General features: G+C 44.4%; 7 protein-coding genes across 7 annotated transcripts; 2 read left to right on the forward strand and 5 right to left on the reverse strand.

Annotated features, from left to right (window-relative positions):
- Positions 1-313: 313 nt before the first annotated feature.
- On the reverse strand, positions 314-1,711 carry FSST1_006804 (FAD dependent oxidoreductase; the record flags this gene model as incomplete). Its single annotated transcript, XM_083236353.1, has 1 exon — positions 314-1,711. One exon carries the CDS (start codon positions 1,709-1,711, stop codon positions 314-316), a length of 1,398 nt encoding a protein of 465 aa, XP_083082765.1.
- A 1,245-nt stretch (positions 1,712-2,956) lies between these two features.
- Positions 2,957-4,617, forward strand: FSST1_006805 (uncharacterized protein; the record flags this gene model as incomplete). The annotated part of the gene is made up of 6 exons (XM_083236354.1): positions 2,957-3,217; positions 3,271-3,493; positions 3,555-3,894; positions 3,947-3,967; positions 4,064-4,452; positions 4,514-4,617. 6 exons carry the CDS (start codon positions 2,957-2,959, stop codon positions 4,615-4,617), a joined length of 1,338 nt encoding a protein of 445 aa, XP_083082766.1.
- A 1,369-nt stretch (positions 4,618-5,986) lies between these two features.
- On the reverse strand, positions 5,987-8,332 carry FSST1_006806 (uncharacterized protein; the record flags this gene model as incomplete). The annotated part of the gene is made up of 5 exons (XM_083236355.1): positions 5,987-6,468; positions 6,520-6,863; positions 6,927-6,984; positions 7,042-7,433; positions 7,473-8,332. 5 exons carry the CDS (start codon positions 8,330-8,332, stop codon positions 5,987-5,989), a joined length of 2,136 nt encoding a protein of 711 aa, XP_083082767.1.
- Positions 8,333-9,106: 774 nt separating this feature from the next.
- FSST1_006807 (uncharacterized protein) lies at positions 9,107-9,484 on the reverse strand (the record flags this gene model as incomplete). Its single annotated transcript, XM_083236356.1, has 1 exon — positions 9,107-9,484. One exon carries the CDS (start codon positions 9,482-9,484, stop codon positions 9,107-9,109), a length of 378 nt encoding a protein of 125 aa, XP_083082768.1.
- A 1,040-nt stretch (positions 9,485-10,524) lies between these two features.
- FSST1_006808 (uncharacterized protein) lies at positions 10,525-11,496 on the reverse strand (the record flags this gene model as incomplete). The annotated part of the gene is made up of 2 exons (XM_083236357.1): positions 10,525-10,631; positions 10,713-11,496. The coding sequence occupies 2 exons, from the start codon at positions 11,494-11,496 to the stop codon at positions 10,525-10,527; spliced, it is 891 nt and encodes a 296-aa protein (XP_083082769.1).
- A 3,683-nt stretch (positions 11,497-15,179) lies between these two features.
- On the forward strand, positions 15,180-18,040 carry FSST1_006809 (uncharacterized protein; the record flags this gene model as incomplete). The annotated part of the gene is made up of 8 exons (XM_083236358.1): positions 15,180-15,235; positions 15,303-15,712; positions 15,805-16,005; positions 16,097-16,656; positions 16,723-16,993; positions 17,053-17,225; positions 17,295-17,469; positions 17,541-18,040. The coding sequence occupies 8 exons, from the start codon at positions 15,180-15,182 to the stop codon at positions 18,038-18,040; spliced, it is 2,346 nt and encodes a 781-aa protein (XP_083082770.1).
- A 416-nt stretch (positions 18,041-18,456) lies between these two features.
- On the reverse strand, positions 18,457-20,178 carry FSST1_006810 (flavin-containing monooxygenase; the record flags this gene model as incomplete). The annotated part of the gene is made up of 1 exon (XM_083236359.1): positions 18,457-20,178. One exon carries the CDS (start codon positions 20,176-20,178, stop codon positions 18,457-18,459), a length of 1,722 nt encoding a protein of 573 aa, XP_083082771.1.
- Between the last annotated feature and the right edge of the window lie 220 nt (positions 20,179-20,398).

Here is a 20,398-nt window from a genome sequence, read left to right on the forward strand (position 1 = left end):
AGATGTGGGTATTTAGAGTGATGGAACGTGCTGCTCAATCTTATCAGTTGAACAGTTGATGGAATAGGGTAGAATTGCCAATTGGAGAATGTGCAATGAGGACCAGACTAAATATCTTTTCTACTGGCAGCCCCTCATCACGATTCACCAATCAAGACTTATAAAGCCTAGCCTAACCCGTAGACTCCCCCACTCGGGTAAACCGGAACCTTATCGAGGTATGTTTGAAGATAACGTCACCTGCTTTTTCATGTCTAATTTGTTAAGAAGAATATTTGCTTTCATTCTCTACCAGAATGAGTTATTCATCTGTCTACAGTCGTGCCTTGAACACGGCAGGCTTTCTATCCTTCAACGAGATTCTCAACTGACGAAGTCTCTCCTCAGTTGCAAGAATCGACTTGGGAAAGCTCTCGTCTGGTTCTTCTCCTACAATAAGCCCCGCGACCATCTGAGAAGTGAGAAATGCCTTAATCATCCCTGTGGCATGATATCCACCACATACCCACTGGTGACTGCGCCCAGGGAATGGTAAACGACCCGCGAATGGAAGACCGTCTTGCGAGAATCCCAAGATGCCAGACCAAACGTGAGAAATTCTGGTCGCTGCGTTAGCGTCAGGTGCGTTGACTGCTTCGTGGGCGAAACCTCGAAGATGCGACAATGGACTCAGGTCAGTTTGGCTATCATCTCCCGTGGCCTTACGACCCGTGTTAGCTCTTCCCACGATAGCCCGACCGTCTTTGCGTTGCACAAGATAATCATAGTCCTTGACGCCGTATCGCAGCCAGAGTGAATAATCGCTCGAGAGCTTAAGACTCGAACTGCCATCAGCCGATGCACCGTAAGACAGGATGTTGCCTCTGACGGGAGAGATGAATGGCCGAAGCTCAGGCAGGAGGCGTCCAAGCCAGGCATTGGTTGCGTGAACAACATGCTTGGCTCGGATATCACCCCTTGCAGTTTTGACAGTTGCGTATGCATCTTCAGCTCGGTCAAGAATGGATGTTACTGGTGTATGTGTTTGTACATTGATCTTATTCTGATCAATAAGAGACCCCAATACACCGGTGATCCATTTGTAGGGCCACATGGAAGCAGCAGGGATGGAAATAGCACCAACAGCGCGTTTGGACAACTTCAGAACATCCCGAAGATAGGACTCATCTGTGTGAACTGTATGCTTCTCAGCAAGATGCGGTGCATGAGAGCGCATGTCTTCTAGCGCTGCGACGGCCTTTTCAAAGTCTTTCTGATCGTAATAAGCTTCGATGCCCTCCGTCAGGACAAGATCGCAGTCAATGCCATCTTCGCAGATCGCATTAGCCATGACTTCAAGATGCGCATGCTCAAAAGCCGAGATTCGCACAGCCTCTTCAATCCCAAAAGAGTGTTTTCGCTCCATCCACATAGCGGGTGTCATGGTCTTGCAGTGACCACCATTGCGGCCCGTAGCGCCGGAACAGAGAGATCGAGCGTCGATGAGGACGATGCGAATATCAGGCTGTTTCTTCAACAGGGTTCGAACGAGGTTCATGCCCGAGAGACCGGCGCCGATTATAACCACGTCGATGATGTCTGAGGGCCATTCTGATTGATGGTTTGCTCGTGGGTGAGGTTGGGAGTGCCAGAATGGAGAAGTGCCGTTTGGTGATGGGTAGCCAGGGTCGACAACACCTGGCTCATAGATGCCTTCTAACGCGCCAGACATTGTGGTTCTCTATATTGCTTGAAAGTAGAAGATGGCAGTCGAATCTTGAAGCTCTTGGAGCACGGAGTATAACAGCAAAGCAAGTCTGATTTGACAACGTGGTGTTGCTTCTGACTAGGAGCCATGGCCTTAATAGTACCTAGGGCTAACGATTGCTCTCATTTTGCCTTCCAGGACTATAGCCAATACCCTCCCCACTGGAAAAGTCCAACTAGGGTAGTAAAAGCCTCATCCCAAATTCATACCAGTTAGTTTTACAGCAGTATTCTGAGCGAAATATGAGTTACTGGTTGCTAACAGACGTCAAAGTCCATTGCCCCGTTCCTTCATTGTGACGTGGGTACGGGCTCTCTCCACTTCTGATCACGCGGGGAAAAGTAGTCTTATCCTAATATGTCTACTCAAATGAGACCATGGGCCAATGGTAGTTAGCCTACTTAAGCCTAAAAGGGCAACTTAAATGAGGACCATTATCATGCGGCGTATTCCAGGCCCTGACAACCGCAGGTACGGAGTCATGTTTATCGTGTCTAGGTTTGTATTGAGTGCCGACATGCCGGAAAAGAGGAGATGTTGAGGTGCATAGTGATAAAATAAGTTAAGCAGCTAATGTGGTAAAACTGCAGACTAGTGTATCAGTTAATTTTTCCCTTTCAATCCAATCGCGTATTCTTCTTTCAGTTCGCAAAGGCCGAGCCAAAACGATATGCTTTGCGCTTTGAGTCTGGGGCAGACCAGGATTACCCTCGTTTGATTGCAATTTTCGGACCTGTGGCGATCTGCTATCAAGGGTGATAAAGTCCTCATCTGAGTTTCCCCATGGGGTTAAGAATTCCGACCAAATTACCTATCAGTAGTTGTTAGAATGTTTGCTATCGATTCAGACCAGGCTTTATATAAAACAAGGCAATAAGACCACTGTTATAAATAATCCCAATGCAGCTTGATATTATAGCTTACATTCAACTACTCTTTTCTCTTTCAGTACGAAGTGCACAGCATAAGAAACATCAGTCAAAGAGCATGGTAGGTGAAGGCGTTACACTCCACCACGTCGTCATACTTATCTTGAAACGATAGACACGAAAAAGTCCTTGGACCTTGAGAGCCATGGCCGGAGTGGTAAGTCTTTTTAGATCTTTTTTACAAAGATTACTGAACTAACTTTTACAAGGTGACCATGAAGACCAGATCGGCGAAATCAGCAACGACATCGTTCTCGATCAGCTCGGCCGCTAATCACAAATGAAGAAGGACATCGGTCATTTTGCAATTCTCTGTGTAGGCTTCAATATTTGCAATAGTTGGGTTGGTCTGGCAGCCACGATGGTTATCGGTATAGAACAGGGCGGCAGCGTCACGGTCATCTATGGCATGCTTGTAGTGCTCGTCTGTCTAGGATGCTCAGCTTTAACTATGGCAGAGCTTTCGAGTGTTTACCCAACCGCTGGTGGGCCATACCACTGGACAAGTATTCTGGCACCGGTCAAGGCGAACCGAATTCTTGTAAATGTACGTCAAGTCAATTGCCCATATCAACTACTGACCATTCTATATAGAGCTATACCTGTGCATTTTTCAACTTCTTCGGCTGGATTTCCATCACTGCTGGAGTAGTTATCCAACCAGGGCAGTTCATCGAAGCTATGCGCATATTCTTCAACCCAGACCTCGTGCCATCAACGTGGGAATACTTTTTGTTCTATCAAGCCGTCAACGTCTTGGCACTTGTTCATAATATCTTCTTGCAGCGCAGAATTCATTGGGTTCACGATGTCGGATGTAAGTACTACATCACACAACTCTACCCAGAAACACTCACTGACTAGCTTCTTTTCTGAAGTTGTATTCTCGCTCGCTTCGTTTTTCGTCATCATCGTCACTTGCCTCAGTCGAACATCCTCATACCAGTCCTCCGACTTCGTATGGAAGACATTCATAAACAACACTGGATGGAAGTCAGATGCTGTAGTATTTCTGACTGGAGTGGCAAACCCCAATTTTATGTTTGCGGGTATCGATGGAGCTGTTCATCTAGCAGAAGAAGTCACCGGTGCTGCGAAAACTATTCCACGATCCCTTATCAGCACTATCGTCATTGGGTTCACAACTGCTTTCGCGTTCACGTTGGCAATGCTGTACAGTTTGAACAACTTTGATGAGGTTCTCAAAAACGCTACAGGGTATGTAAAGTCATCTTCATATTCATTACGTATGCTAAGCCTGAGTTCCCAGTGTTCCGATCTACGAGATTTGGTATCAGGCTACGTGATCTGAAGCTGCAGCAACTGTATTCATCTCTATCCTCTTGTGTATTGCTTCCTTTGCTCTAAATGCATGTGTTGAGTGTAGCTCGCGTTTCACCTGGTCCTTCGCACGAGACAATGCACTCCTTGGATCCAGCTTCTTTGGTCAAGTTCACCCGAGTCTACAGGTTCCTGTTTGGGCCCTTGTTGCTAACTCGGCCGTGATCTTCATCATTGGCTGTATCTATCTGGGATCGACCTCCGCTTTCAATGCATTTATCGGCTCCGGCCTCCTCTTGCAGCAGTGTAGTTTCGCCATGCCGGCTGCTTTACTGCTTTGGCACCGCAGAACTGAGGGTGTCCTTCCCCAATCTCGAGCCTTTAAACTTGGTGCTTTTGGATGGGTTGCTAATCTGATCACTGTGCTCTTTGCGCCGCTTATTACTATCATGTACTGTTTCCCTGTTGAGCTGCCGGTCACAGGAGGAACCATGAGTAAGTTCTGCTATATCCCCATTACATCAAGAGGTAACGAGAGGACTAATAGGTCGAGTAGATTACAAAAGCGCGGTAGTAGGTGTTATGGCTATTTTTGCGGCTGTGAATTGGTTCTTACATGGTCATAAGTACTATAAGGGCCCTCGTCTTCCGGCCATGTAGTGTCAATGCCTTTCTTTAAAAAACGAGAGTTAAAAGAGTCCTAGTTTCAATGCAACCCTATTTCCATACAAGCGAGCTAGAGGTGTGCATTTTCCACTGTCAAGTAGCGGCCCCCTGGCTCTAAACTTTGCTTTTCAGGGCAGCCAATAAGTCTACAACAACCTGACCGATATGCAGGAGCTTTTCTTCTTCAAAGCGCTGACACTCGATCTGTATACCAACTAGAGTCGCGTGATATAGTTCAGGGTCGTCTAGGGAGGTTAGACATACAAGGTGGTGGTATATGGTCCTTTGACCCTCCTCTTCTCCAGCGTTAACCAACAAAGCCATTTAGTAGAGTTAGTGCCGAACCACCCAGGAATAACGATTCTAACCGGGCCGCCCCACTCCTTCGTCAAGGCTTCTCCATTCATCTTGTAAGCTATCAAGACTTCCGGGCTCTGAGCTTTATCTAATTGTAGGCCTTTTTGGTAGCGATCCGCCGTGACACTAGCAAATGTTCCGTGATCGAGTCCATCAGACCACACAAAACGAGGTTCGGAGAGAGGTGATGCAAGCGGGGCGCCAGTCCAGATAACATTACCTACCCGCCATACTGCTTCCACTGGAAGTTTGATTGGGCTACCATAATATTCGTGAAATGAGGTGACAGATTCCTGGGGGAATCGCTTGGGCTGATCCAGCGAAAGGGAGAAGGGATTTTTAACCAATCCATCAACAACGAGAGTCCATTTCAGAGGGTCTACAACCGCTGCTCACGTTTGGATTGTCTGGAAGAGTAGGTCATCCGGAGTAATGGTATCATTTAGTTTATGGGGATTTGGAGGATGCCGTATTAGAAATCCACGAGGATTGATATCTATAAGGGCGTGCCGTTCATCTGGTACAAAAGACGTGTCGTGAGTTACTAGCAGTGGTGATAGCATCATAGAGTCCGATGTCGAAAATGATTTAGCTACCGCCAACATGCTGTAGTATCTCTTTAAATAATCACGGCGGACCCAAATTTGTCCTTCGTATCCTCCCCACTTCTCTCTCCTTTCCCCTTTTAGCACATCCAACATCCATGGGTGTAGAAGTAGGTACCGAATTGACGCCATATTTACGACAACATCCGAGCAGGGTAGAACCATATAAAAACCCTTTTCACGGTAATGTTTCACTCATTTGTACTGTACCTACTCTATCACATGACTCTCACTAGAGTCACTCGCTTCACATTCCGGCTATACAAAGACAATTCAGCAATGAGCAAGGTGGCCGTCTTGGCGGATCGAGAAAATTACATAAAGCGCCTTCGACAACAGTACTAGCGAAACAGTAGTCAATCTGTACATCAGCCATATAAAGTTCTATTGTCTAACAATTACTAGTTATATAGTCTCCCTTCAACCGGAGCTGTGACCTCTTGGTCTTCTGTCCCAAACCCCAAGTGACCGACACCGTCGTCATGAAGAGCCTCGGCAATGTCCCCCCATTTCAACTTCTGCAACGACATTCCATGTAGAATTTCCTGGCCAATTGGATTCTTAGCATCAACAGGATCGTCGTCGCGTAAAAGATTCTCTTTATCTTCGCAAATCCTGCCTATCAACGAAGTCGGCTCAAATAAACCGAGACTCATTTCGGCTGAGCTACTTGAGCTACGTGGCGTACAGTGACAGGCAGCAGAGATGACTTTGGAGTTACTACCCCCGAGAGTGATGTTTCCCGGCAACCTGATTTGTGAAAGAATCAAGGGGACGGCTGCAATTATCGACGATAGGACAAGAGCAATTAATATTGCCAAAGTGGAATGCTTCAGACCACGACTAGTTCCAACAAGGTCGTATGGTAGATTGGAATCGTAATCTGCAATGGTCAATATATGTGGTCCGTATCTTCAGAGTACGGCCTGCTTACAGTTGTAGTTACTGACATATATGCAGTTAGAATATACCCAGTGGAGTAAAACACTGATTAAAAGGATTGGAATCGACCACCGGTAGGGAAGTTGAAGCCGATATGTAGAACGTTGTTGACCTGATGGGCTTGTGACTCGAAGCGAACGAAATCTTGTACTATATTGAGACCATTCGAACTCAGCCATCATTCTGGTGACAAGTCCGTTTAACGCCATATAACATATCGACAGCAGGAGCTGAGGGATATTGGCAATGGTAGTGAGACCTAGTAATGAGGTCGTTGTTATTGCGCCCAACTTAACTGGCTGGTGCATAGGATCATGCTCGAACCGAGACCCTTGACTGCAGATTCGAAGTTAGTAACGACTGTTGCGATGCGTAGTGGAATGCGTATAAGATACTCACAGGGGCTGTTCTTGAATGGCTTGAACGAATAAGAACCCGGCAAATGCAAGAGAAGTTACTATTGGCAAGTATGAAAGACACCAAATAGTTCTTGTAATACTTTCACCAACCCTACCTCTTTCAACAATCCAAGGCTTTGATCTCCCAAGCTTTGAATAGCCCACGTCGGATTCGGCCCACCAACTTGTGTCATACATTGTAAGATCCCGAGAGCTTAGGTTGCACATGTCTTCTGTATCTTCTCCAGGCTTGGTGATGAATGAGGCGACGGCGTCTCCAGGAGTCAACAAAGGCTCGCCTTCTTTTCGTAGTACCTTAAACAAGGTAACGACGCAGAGGATCAACTTCAGGCTACACATAACGCAGACAATCAACAAGAGGCGGTTTGAGATAAGCAAACCACAAGCTGCCTCAGACTTCTCTGACAGGCAGTAGTTGATCCTGGCTTGTGGTGTTATAACTCCGTCCCAAGAGTCAAGTGCTTTCCAGTACTTTGGTTGGATTCCACTGTGAATATCTGGTTAAGTTTCATAATCGAATACATACGAATCTGCTTCCCAGGGCCCCAGCCAGGGCACTTCACTCAAATTTGACTTGGCCGTAGAATCGACATGGATGAATGTCGTCAATTCCCAGAGGGAGGATGATGTTTCCTCGTCGTAAGAGCCAGTTGTATTCTGAGTATAGCTGATCTTCCACCCAGTGGTTGATGTATCTACCATGATGACGTGGCGATGTTCGTACATCATGATGTCTGGAGAATTGTAGCGATTCATACATTCTGACCAGCTAATATTGTCCCAGTTGACATGCCCCTCCAACACGTCGTTTTGAATCTGAGCGATAGTAGCTAAAATGGAGTTTTGATTGTTCCCCGTGTTTTCGACAGACCATGGAGCACCTTCCAAGAATGCTTCTGATGCGACAAGAACCCAAAAGGCATTGGAGGCTCTTGATTCAAGAATGCAGCCGTTAAAGATGAGATGGAGCGGTACAGACGTTATCGAAAACAGTAACCATAGCAGATTCTTATGGCGAGGCAGAAAAAAGAAATTTCGTAATGAATGTACTCCAATTTCCACCCAGTAGCCTTTCTGGTGGGCTTTGTCTACTTCCTTTCGGGTAGGTGCGACTAGAACTTGCATGAAGAAGTTGGATGAGGCGAGGATACCAGTAGATATTATGTTGATTGCAAGATGTAACCAAAGATTGGCTTTCTCTGTGCTGTCGCATTTGGCCTCCCAGATTACAGTGTCGTTTCGAATAGATATGGCATCGTCGTAAATTCCATAGAGCGATGTGATGAGTGTCGCTACAAGAATGCAGGTGAGGACAAATACCGAAATCGTCAGAAAAGCGGCCATTCGTCTCCATCCTGTGATTTGAGAGAAATTAAATTTGAACATTGGTGCCAGGTGAATGATATTCGTGATGGTGGTGATATACTTCGATCATAAGTTCGGGAAGGAACTCGACGTACGTCCTAAGATAAAAGTGAATATGAGTTAAGCAAAGAAGGAAGTTCAGGTAGATGACAATTTAGCCACTCTTTTGGGGCCCGGAATAGATTAATACCTGGACTTTTCAGAGCCTGAAACTTTGTGGCTTTTGTTGTTGGTGGTACAGCAGAAAAAAGTAAGACATTTGCCTTGTTGGTCCAATGATATTGGCGCCGTCTCTGAGGCTGAATCAAGATGGCTTACCGGTTACCGCCAACCCAACGTGGATTGTGATAACGTGACGAATGCTGCTGAAAATGTTTGATTACCGCGCTAATCTATTCTTAGATATGATGCTTGTACTCAGCCATTCCCAGCCGCGTTTTCACGAACAAAGGATGGCCAAAGTGCAATTGAGACCAGCTGAGCCCATTTGACGCAAACAATGGCTACGAAACACGGTCTGCTATTTCCTATATGAATTAATCTAGATAGAAGTATATAAACGACTATTCTTCTCTAACTATTATACTAAATCTTGAGTTAATATTATCCATTGTGGTGGTTAAGCTAGAGTGGCCAGACGCTACCTACTTGTGCATGCTGTCGTTGAAGAATTATGCAGTAAACTCTATCTCCGCTTGAATATTTCCTCTCTAAGTCAAATACCAACCATTCTAATGCTAAAAACATCATGACAAGGATATTGTTGAAGAATCGTCCCTGCTCGTCGCTGGCCTGTCACTGTTGAGTCAACCAGGTAAGAACATCGACTTTGGTGACTACCGCGATTGGCTTTGGCAGAGACTGAGGTCGAGCTGTCGTTTCGGTAACGATAGCCACGCTATTCCACCTAAAGAACCTGTTCAAATCATTTAGGGATGTATCCATAGTAATCCCAATAAACTTTCTCTTCCGGCCGCTAGTCTCTGGTGAATAGTGAGATGCATCGGTGACAATTTCATCCATGCGAGTGAAGTCAAACGCTACCTCTGAAACCTGGCTTCTAGGCCCGTCCCGTCCCGAGGCCAAGCGGCTAAGCATGTTGCCAAGTGTGACCAGTCCAACTAGCTTCTTGCCTGATACGACGGGAAGCTGATCGAAGCCCTTCTCCCGCATAGTTTCGATGACTTCCTTGCATGGTGTGGTAGCCTCGATTGAAATGACTGGTTTGAGCCTCAGAGAGCGGATTGTGTGTTCAGCAAATGCACCATACAGTGATCCATCACTTATGAACTATTTTGAGGGACGATAGCTGTCATCGGGTGGCAGGAGGTCGCTGGCTGTCAACCAATCATCGTCAGCAAATTTGGATAGATAGCTTCGAATACTATTAGGCAAGATGACGACTACTGTGTCACCTTCATGGAAGGCATAGTCCTTATTGGCATGGAGCAAGGCTGCCGTTGTTGACCCAGAGCTTCCACCAACAAGTAACCCCCCCTCTGCAATAAGCCTTCTTGTTAGACGAAAAGACTCGCCATTGTCGGTTTTATACCATATATCGACAGTTTCAAGATCCAAGACTTGAGGCACAAAATTGTAATAAGTCCCCTCGACCTCGCGAGGTTCTACATACTCCCAGAAGTCCCTTTCATCGTCTATACCTTCTGAGTTTGTAGTAAGATTAGCAAGCGGAGAAGAACGCAGGCTCGAACCCACAAGAAGATTGAGACGATAACTCTTTCACCGAAATGCCACCCATTTCAATGTACCTTTTGCACTGAAACGTTGAAAAGGAAGCATAATTGGAAACGACATAAAAAATCAATGCATCTGTCATTAGAGCAATGACATTATACTCCCGACGTCCCACTTCTTATGAAATCTGATCAAGAGACGTCGTGTATATATTGTGGATCAGGAGAACATGATTACTCAGACGGAGGGAGCGATAAGTGGATAACTCGTGTGCTGGAAGGATCAGGTCACAGTCCGATGGTTTCACGTCGTGAAGAGCTAGCACATGTGCTTGATAGCCTGATTCAAGATTTTCAAAGGTATAACATCTAGGGGAAATGGACTGAGAATTCACAGGCAATCCCTAGGGTATTATACACATTTATATGGAAATATCTTTATCCGTCAACAAACCAACCAGTTCATCTGTGAGTTCCTCCCAACGCTATATATATCCCTTCTTGTCCTCAAACCGAAAATTAGTTGCACCCAGGAGTGAATGCCGTGGCAAGACCAAAGAACCCTCCTGCTAGTCCAGAGATGGCGCGTGCAATAGCCGTCATGACGCTGAGGGCGATACAATGATCTTTCCAACTGTATTAGTATCTATCATGCATGACACCAACGCAGGACTTATATAGTCGGCGTGCGGTAGAATGATACTTACTGTTAGTCTCGTGCATCTTGATATTCATGTCGATGGAGATGTATGTGTCGAAGTTGTCAAGCTTGGAGATAGAAATGAAGTTGGCGAACTTTGACATATCGCACGTAACAATTTTGCAGATACCATAGTTCCTGCATGTTGTGGTGTCGACCTTCAGGGAGCGCCTAGCATGGCTGACACTGTCGGGATTGACGATCCGCTTAGCGGCCTCGATAAAGTGTCCCTTGGTCTGAGGCCCTCTGTAGTTTCCCTTGATGTCGACTCGCAACTGCTTTCGAGACATCCCAGCACCAAAGCCATTGTTGAGCCAGTCAATCGTACGGACGTAGGTGACACTTTGGTCGCAAAACCCATTGCTGCAGATCATGTTGAGAGATTCCTCGATTGGCTTGCGGATGGATGCCGCACAGCCATAGTCGGTGAGCGTCCTGCCGATGTTAACTCTGGTGCCGCCAGCACGCTCCAAAAGTTCTCCCCTCTCGCCGAGTGGCAATGGAAGAGTCTCGATGTCTTGTTCATCAAGAGTGGAGACGTCTTCGAGTTCCTCGAGGGGGGTGATACCCATTCTCCTCATGTACTCATCAGCCGGAATCCAGCCCTCTCCAGGAACGGCATTGTCCCAATCCTCAACAGTGACGTTGGCCGGGACGATCCACCCGCTGGCCGAGTCCTTGCGCTCCTTCAGCTCAAAGGCTTCGCGGCGGTTGAACTTTGCCGTGGTAAAGCCCCAGCCCAAAGCTACAGGGAGGAGGGGAAGAAAAAGAGACGTTGTAAAGAAGCGCATGTTGGGCAAGATTTATCGGGTGAGGATTGCGTAGATTGATGGTTGCTAGTTTCTGATTGTTGTGCAGGAAGCTATATTGAAGAAGCGGATAGCGGTTGTGATGTGTATCTGTTTGAGAGGAAATCATTCCCTTCTTATACTTTTGACACGTCCCTGTGACATAACATCTTCCTTGCTCGAGAATGTCAAACTTACGATAAGGTCATATTCCAGTGGGACTTCCGTGACGTGGCAGCATTTGCAAATACTACCTCTGACTGGAATTTTGTTATCTATGTTCTAGAATCTCACGATACCTAACACTATCCTGGAGTTCAGCCATGTCGCCAAGATCGATAGTTAGTAGAGATACCTCACGTAAGCTGATTATAGATTCAAGTTGCAAGGTTAAACCCCGTTTCATCTCGATAATGAGCGTCGTGTGATAGTCAGCAAGATTACTAGATTGATATGCCAATTGGATTCGCGCAAACCCGAAACTAACGCATTCTCTTCGCGTAGAGTTGGGTCTGGGCTGGCATACATGAGTGGTCAGATTTTTATCCCAGAAAAGAGAAGTGGATTGGTCAACAAACGAGCCAATAAGATATCAGGAAATGCGAAAATAATGTCAGCATCCTATTGCCAATAGCATTCAGCTTATACTGCAGAGAGGCTTACTATTCCACAGAGAACGAATGGCAGCTCTTGGGTTGATATTATTAAGACGGGAGAGGCAACTGTAAGTCTAGACTCTTAGGACCGAACTCATTCAATTTATTGGTTGAATCATTGATACTAGGCACTTTGTTAAACTGCATATGGTAATAGGCTTTACACCGACATAACCATGGCCTTTTATTCCACGCATGGCTTGTGCAGTGATGCATATGTATCGATGGGGAGGATGTCACTTTAACGTCTGTATTTTATTATGAACTATCTCTACGCGTAGCTGCCGACCTAACTTCACCCTTGTAACGCTAGCAAAAACAATGAACAAGAGGTTATCAATGCTAGTAGGAGGAAGAGAAAGAGTCTAGAGGGGAGCAAGGAGGGTATTCTGAGCCATTGACGATACACAATCTCCCATTCTGTCTTTTTGACTGGGTACTGATAAAATTCACAATGGCACGTAAGCTCTCTACCCAACTGTTCTCTCTGTTGCTGCATGACACCCCATTCAAGACGAGATTCAGAAGCGTCCGGCTGCGTTATGTTATCTGAGTGGTGGCAAGTAGCTGTAATCGCCAAACTGCAGCTTACAGCGACGGGCATGGTAGTTACAATGGACGGCTCTAATTACCGAACCGCTAGATGATCCCTCCCGCGCTACTGTAGACCAGATCTGATGAAGGGGCCCATGATGTCCCTTCACTGGATCCCATTCTGGGACTACCACGGCTTCGGCCTCGTCGCGAAGAAGTTCGCATCTATCTGCATCCCGACAGTATTCGTTCTTCCACTTGGGCGAATCCTACATACCAGAGTCAGTCCATATTCTGCTTCAGATGTAATGCAAACATGGGAATATTGTGTTACTTTTGGATACACTCCTAGGTACATGTAATCATCCTGAAAGTCCGTGGAGCAATGCGAGACACCTGCCGGGATAATGACGACGTCTCCAGATGCAACGTGCACTTTTCTGCCCAATTCGGTGTCCTCGGATGGTCCAACGCCAAAGAGTAGCGTTGACGAGCCACGAGTCACGGCTGCTAGTTGTCAATGCTTATTTATCTAGGGCATGGTCTGACTCTCGGCCTGTAGAATACAAACCGTAGCATTCATGAGTGTTAGGATGAAAGTGATGGCGTGGGACAGGCCCCCAAGCACCCTGTCAAGGGAGTCAGCAATACAGTAGTAAACAAGAGCTCTGTCGTGAAATATACCAAGACTTACCCCTTTGAACCACTGATTGTTTTCGAGGAATACCTTGGCGGACTTCTCGCTTAAAGGCTGGGGAAGAACATTTCTGTAGACGAGGAGAGGGAGTCGGCTGTTCGGTACGAACTCAGTCTGTTCAAAATAATACACTTCGAGGTCTGAGGCCATACTAGCTGCCATGAAGTAGGTTAGTGCTTAAACATAATGTATATAGGGAAGAAGGTATTTGCCTCACAGTCTTGAAAAGCGAAATATAGAGTTTACCGTAGTAAAGACACTATTAATCTCAGCCGCCCGACTAACTATACTAGACTAACTTACTGCTTTACTATATACCCCTCTACCCTGTATACCTTCTATATAAAAAAGTCTTACTTTAAATTAACTTTAAAAGGCTTATATAGCTATATTAATAATAAATTAATATAAATATAATATACTTTAAGTATTTAATTTTATAAAAATAATATTTTAAGTTTTATTAATAAGCTATATACTATTTTATATAGCTTTTAAAAAGTAAATAAAAGATTTTTTTATTTTTCTATATAAATTATAAATAAATATTTATAAACATTATTAATATTATATAATATTCTTATAATTTAATTTAAATTATATATAAGATATATATAAGTTAAATATTAACTTTATATAGCTTTAAAGGTTATATAATTAAAATATAAAGTAGTATATAATAAATAAAAATATAATTTATTCTTTAAAGTTATTTAATTTATTATATTTATATATTTTATAATAATAAAAATATATATAAATATATTTAAAGCTTAAAGTATATTAATATAATTAAGAATTATTTTATATATTTTTATTTAATTTTATATTATATTTTAAAAACTTTTATAAATTTTATATTTATATTAATAATTTAAAATATATTAAAAATATATTAATATAAAATTAATAATAATAAATACTATAAAACTATTTATATTTCTTATATATAAGCTTAAGTTTTATTTATATATAATATATAAGCTTATATAATATATAAGCTTATATAAAATATAAGCTTAATTTTAATAATAAAATAATTAAATATTTTATATTTTTAACTTTATATTATTTTAAACTTATATAAAAAAATTAAATATTTTATATAAAGTATTATAATACTTAAGCTAAATAATAAAAATAAACGAAAATATATATTATTATTAAATAAAATTATATAATTTAAAGTATATATAATAATTTAATAATAATAAATATAATAATATATAGCTTAATAATATATACTTTTAAATTCTCTTTTAAATGTTATAGTCTTTTATAGCTATATATAATATAAGAAAATACTATATAATTTTATCTAGCTTAATTAAGTATTTATACTTATATATAAAATTAAATCTATAAAAAAGTAAAATCTTATTACTTTAAAAATATATATATAATTCTATAAAATTTTTATAAAGTATTTAAAAGCTATATAAGAATATTTAAAAGCTAATAAATACTTTTATTAAGAAATTAATCTTATAGCTATTTTATCTTATATTTAAAATAAAAGATATAAAAAAGTGCTCTAAGGTGAGAAAAGGTGTACAGGGTGGAGGGGTATACAGCAAAGCGGTGAGTTAGTCTAGATAGAATTTAGCGCAAACGGAATCAAGGCCGACGCTATACCTACCCCGCACGAATCGCTGGACATAAGCGATTCGGCAGCAAGTCCGCCATTGACGTCGGATTCCTATTCTTGTTTACCGACACACTTAAGACTTGAGACGTACGACTTGTCTAAATCCGTCCCTCAATCACTTTCGGCGTTGACACCGCTTTCCGCTACAGCCATGGATTCAGAAAGAGCCCCGGAATCAACACCACGTCCCCATCGCCGATCCCGTGCGTAAGTCCTACAAGCAATCTAATGAAAGCATTTTCCGTTCACTAAACTCCGTGGCCGGTATTTACAGATGCAAGGGTTGTCGGCGTGCGAAAGTAAGATGTTCGGGGGGTGAACCGTGCCAACGATGTGCACGGCGGGGCGACGAATGTATATTCGCTTCCGACAAGGACTTTGTATCTGTCTCCGAGCGATATCTACACGACTTGCAGCAACGGTTGTTCGAGAAAGAACACGGCCCCTCGGCCGAACGTTCATCTGAGCCCACGCAAGCTCGTGCTACATCACCTCAAAGACAGGTGGAGATTCCACAGTCCCCATGTGTTGAGGCACAAATCACCGTCGCAAATTCGGCCTCACCCATCGTCTCCGAGACTAACAACAGTACGAGGACGTTACCTCCAACAACAACGAGAATACACTCCTCCCCTCTGTTGCCGTCTGCGCAAGCTAGCATCACATACAATAAGACTCAATCAGGTAAGTTCTAACCACAAGCTCAGACTTTGACAATTTCTAGCATGGACAACCTAGCATAGACAACATTGGCTGTAGCTAATTCGACTTAACAGAACAGCAGCCAATTACCTTGAGAAATGTGGCACAACCCGTCACTTCTTCAATTACACGTGTCACCTCATCAATTGCGCCCACGGCCCCCAGCCGCTCTGCTGATGATGACTCTCTGGACAGAGATCAACGTCAACGTCCCAGAAATAGCCTCTTCGGCAGTGAATTTGGTATTGTCCATGATTCCCAATCGTCGCTTTTCTGTAAGTTCAAATTACCAATCTAAACCATCTTTTATTTCCTGAACCTGGAAATTAATTATTTCCGCTGACAATGTACTCTCATCTCTTACAGTATTTCTTGGTCCAACTTCAACATGGACCTTCTGTCGACGGGTGTTCACTATACTCGAGAATGCTGTCGACAGTCCCGATACACCTTTAGTTCCGTTGAATTTGGATGGAACGGCTTTCATCTTACAATGGCAATCAAAACTAGAAGTGGATGCTGATGACTTGTTACGTTTGCCCCCTATGGATCATGCTCTCTTTTTGTATAACACAGTCAAGTTTCGACTAGGGGAGCTATCTTGCATCATTGACGAATCTAGCTTCCTTGAAACATTTGATCTGTTTCACAAGAACCCGTTAGCAACTTCGCAAGAACATCGTTTGTGGTTTATCGAGTACCTGCTGATACTCGCTTTGGGCAAAGCACTTACATCTGGCTATGGCAGTACCTCTCGCTCAAATAAGAGTCTTAACGGATCATACCTTGCTGCGCGGGCTTTAGCACTACTACCGGATATGGCAGTTCTTCAAAATAAACGCCCAGCGCTGTTGGCTATGAGAGTTTTGGCTTTGTCAGCACTGTATCTCCACGCTGTTGACATGCGTTCATCAGCGTACCAATATGTCAGTGGAGAAATTCTTTCTAATAACTATTCGGAAGACTGACTTTGTGACCTGCCGTACTTGCAGATTGGCCAAGCATTTCGCCTCGCGCTACATGATGGTCTTCATCGCCGGATGCCCAAGGCTGTTGGCCCCAAATTGATATCTGAATTTAGTAGTACCTGGTGGGGTATCTATGTGCTCGACCAAGAGATCTCCGCGGGGTTAGGGTGTCCTTCAACGTTGTCGCAAGACTACATTACTACCCCAACTCCAGATTTACTGTCCTCTGATCATTTAGAAAAAGCGCTTAGTCTGCGAGTTCGTCTATCACGACTCGTCTTGACTATAACTAGCTGTATGGAACTTTTGCTAATTCCTTTAATAACTCTTCATCTGATGTTAACACAGCTTTAGGTAGTTACAGCTTTGATCAAGAGTCGGTATCAGATTTTGTGCGGGATACTACATCAAATCTTCACCGCCTTGCAGAATTGTCTCGAGACATTGATCAAATCATCTCTTTCTATAGGACTAGTGGTGGTGAACCGCCGCAGATGTTCATCAACGTGAATTTATCATACCACCATGTAAGTTTTCGGACAACAAGAACCCTGTTTTCAAGACATCGTTAATTAACCAAATGTTCAATTGCTTAGTGCATAGTTCTAGCGACCCGGCCGCTTGTGATATGGCTACTTACACGAAACTTCAGCCCAGGTGTAGAACCCCAGTGGGTGACGGGACCTGGTGCTACCCTTATTGAGAAGTCCGGGCAATCAGCAGCAACAATACTTTCGGCGCTGGATGACCTCGCTCAAATGGACATTATAGGTATGATTAGTTCTGGAATTGTTTTGGTGGCGTTTACTACCGAGCTTGAGTTTGTTAATAATTGGTCATAGAAGCCTTCTTACCCTCCCATCTCGAATACGCGTTCTCTGCTGCCACATTGCTCTCGATACTCTCAACATTTCTGCCATCACACATGCAGCAGTCTGGATGGCGCCAATCAGTGACTGTGATTTTCGAAGCGTTGCTGTGTAAGGGAAGCGTAGCCGTTGGGCTTCGCAAGGCCGAACTGGAGCATCTTGATACACTTTTGGCCCCTTATCGAACTGAGGATTCGAACAATGACCACGGCTATCTACTAGGACAAGCCTCTAGTTTATATCCATCAACACCTCACAGGTCCTGGGGCGGACGAGCAAGCGCTTTCCATGACTATGCAGAGGGCCAGGAAGAGTTGGCGCAGGTGGGTAATTGTTCAGACGATATGGGCCTGGGTACTGGTCTGTGGGATTTTTCTGTTTCTCAAGTTGGATTGGAAGACATACTGTCACTGGCCCGTGAATTTGAGAATGATGACCCTATCCCGTGGCTTATTTCCCCTGATTCGTCTTGATTCATGTACATAAGATCTGACCCATATAGCTGACGGCCTTGAATTGTTCTTATCAAATACAAGATAGCCATATACATCGTTGAGCTTTGTGCATTGACTGAATAGAGAATTGACGAACCATCCATTTGAACGAAGTCGTTGTTTAGCAGTCTTAGCAGATTTCGCTAATATTAATTTAGCCTCGCTGGCACTGAATAAATCCCTTTGTTGCCTTTTGTTGAGTCTCGAGGCTGTCAATACTTTCCCTGAGCTGGGTTTTTAGAAGTGGTGGAAAGTTTGATGTGCCACTTCCTGCTGAAGAGCCGAAATCGAGTTCATAATAATTGATTATCACCACAAAAGGCACAACAAGTCTCTGCACGTTAAACAGAAACATCAGCTTTATTAGTCTTGAAAAAATACACGGTGATCTAAGCCTACAACTTGGCCAGAACTCCGCTTGAGCTAGCTGTTTGCTTTGCGGTCTGGTCGTCTTTAAGCATGACAAGACCATCCCATCCATTCTCTTTAGCCATTGCACATTGCCTTCGATACTCTAATGCACTTCCAGCATATCGAACGACACCTCGCTTGGTCCTGCCGGCATTTCTGTTGATACCAGTCATCCAGCTGTCAACCTCGTTCAGAAGAGCACCCTCGCTCCCCTTCAGGACGTGGTCGTTCCAGTAGTCCGCAGCCTCCTCGGTGGCCTCGACATAGGTAATACCTCTCTCGTAACACGTTTCAAGCATACTGGTAACGACTTTGACCGCATGCTCAATATTTGGGGTAGCATTACCGAAAGGCTGGTGAGGTCCAAGTACCATGAACATGTTGGGAAACTTGGGTACGGTCATGCCAAGATATGTTTGGGGCATGAAGTCAAGCCAGGCAGCACGGTCGGCCTCTGCCTCACCACTGCGAGCCATGAGCGGGATACCGTCCTTACCACGGAAGTCAATATTGACAAATGCACCTGTAATAGCATTGAACCCAGTAGCATAAATAAGCACATCAAGCTCATACTTGGTGCCGTCCTCCAGGGTAATGCCAGTGGGAGTAATTCTCTCAATACCATTGACACTAATATCGGCAAGATGGATATTTGTCTGGTTATAAACCTCGTAGTAGCCGCTCTCGAGAGGCACACGGGCAAGGCCGAAACCATGATCCTTAGGAACGAGCTTCTCAGCGACCTCTGGGTCATTAACTCGGGCCCGGATCTTGTCAGCCATAAAGGCTGAGTACAGGTCATTGGCCTCGCGGTTTGTATAAGTATCAGAAAAGGTACTCAGCCACTTGCCCATGCCGGGCTTATTATAAAGCTTTTCCCAAAGCTCAAGGCGTTCTTCAGGGGTGGCCTCGCTAGATTTGCGCTTGTCAGGCGAGTGAATGAAGCCGGTTGGGGACTCGCCACGCAACTTGAACACTTCGGGATATTTCTTTCGCTCTTGAGTCATGTCTTCGATAGGTGTATTACGAAGAGGTGCAGACCACATAGCTTGCTTCTGAAAGACGGTCAAAGACTTAAGCTCAGGGATCTTGGCGAGGGCAGTGATGGTCTGGATTCCTGTTGCACCAGTGCCGATGATTCCCACGCGCTTGCCGGCGACCATATCGCGGTGGCTGATATCGGTTGGCCACCGCGAAGTATGGAAGGCTTGGCCCTCAAAATCCTGGATGCCTGGAATGGCAGGTAAAGTGGGATTTGAGAGGAAACCGAGGCATGAAACGAAGAACCTGGCTGAGTATGAGCGGCCAGTCTCGTCGACCATGATCCATCGACGGGATACATCATCAGACCAGCGGGCAGAGACGACACGGGTGTTGAGCTGGATATCTCGGCGCAAGTCAAGACGGTCGGCGACAAAGTTGATGTAGGCGAGCGTGTCTGGTTGTGCCGAGAAGCGTTCTTTCCATTGCCATTCTTCGAGTATCTTCTTCTCAAAGGAGAAAGTATATGAGAGTGTCTCAGAGTCAAAACGGGCACCAGGATATCTATTCCAATACCAAGTACCGCCTACTGACGGTGCTGAGTCTAGAACACGGACGCGCCAATTTGGAAATTTGGTTCTGATGTTGTGGAGGGCGCAGATCCCAGACATTCCAGCGCCGATAATGAGGACATCGTATGCCTCATCGATTGTGTCGGAAGACATCTTATGATTTGTGAAGATCTTTGACAAAGAATAACAAGAGATCAATGACCAGTCAAGTGTGTTTGAATGCGGTAGTTATGATCGTGAATACAAATGGATGCTATGGTGTAGGTTACTGCCTTAAAAGTTCATCTAAATAATTCTAGATGCCTCTTATTAACTTGCATCGCTGCGGGGGCCGAAGCGGAGATGCAACGGGACGCCCTACGAAAACTGCACT

Source organism: Fusarium sambucinum, chromosome II (genome assembly GCF_050947815.1).
Source record: "Fusarium sambucinum isolate potato_lamoka chromosome II, whole genome shotgun sequence".
NCBI lineage: Eukaryota > Fungi > Ascomycota > Sordariomycetes > Hypocreales > Nectriaceae > Fusarium > Fusarium sambucinum.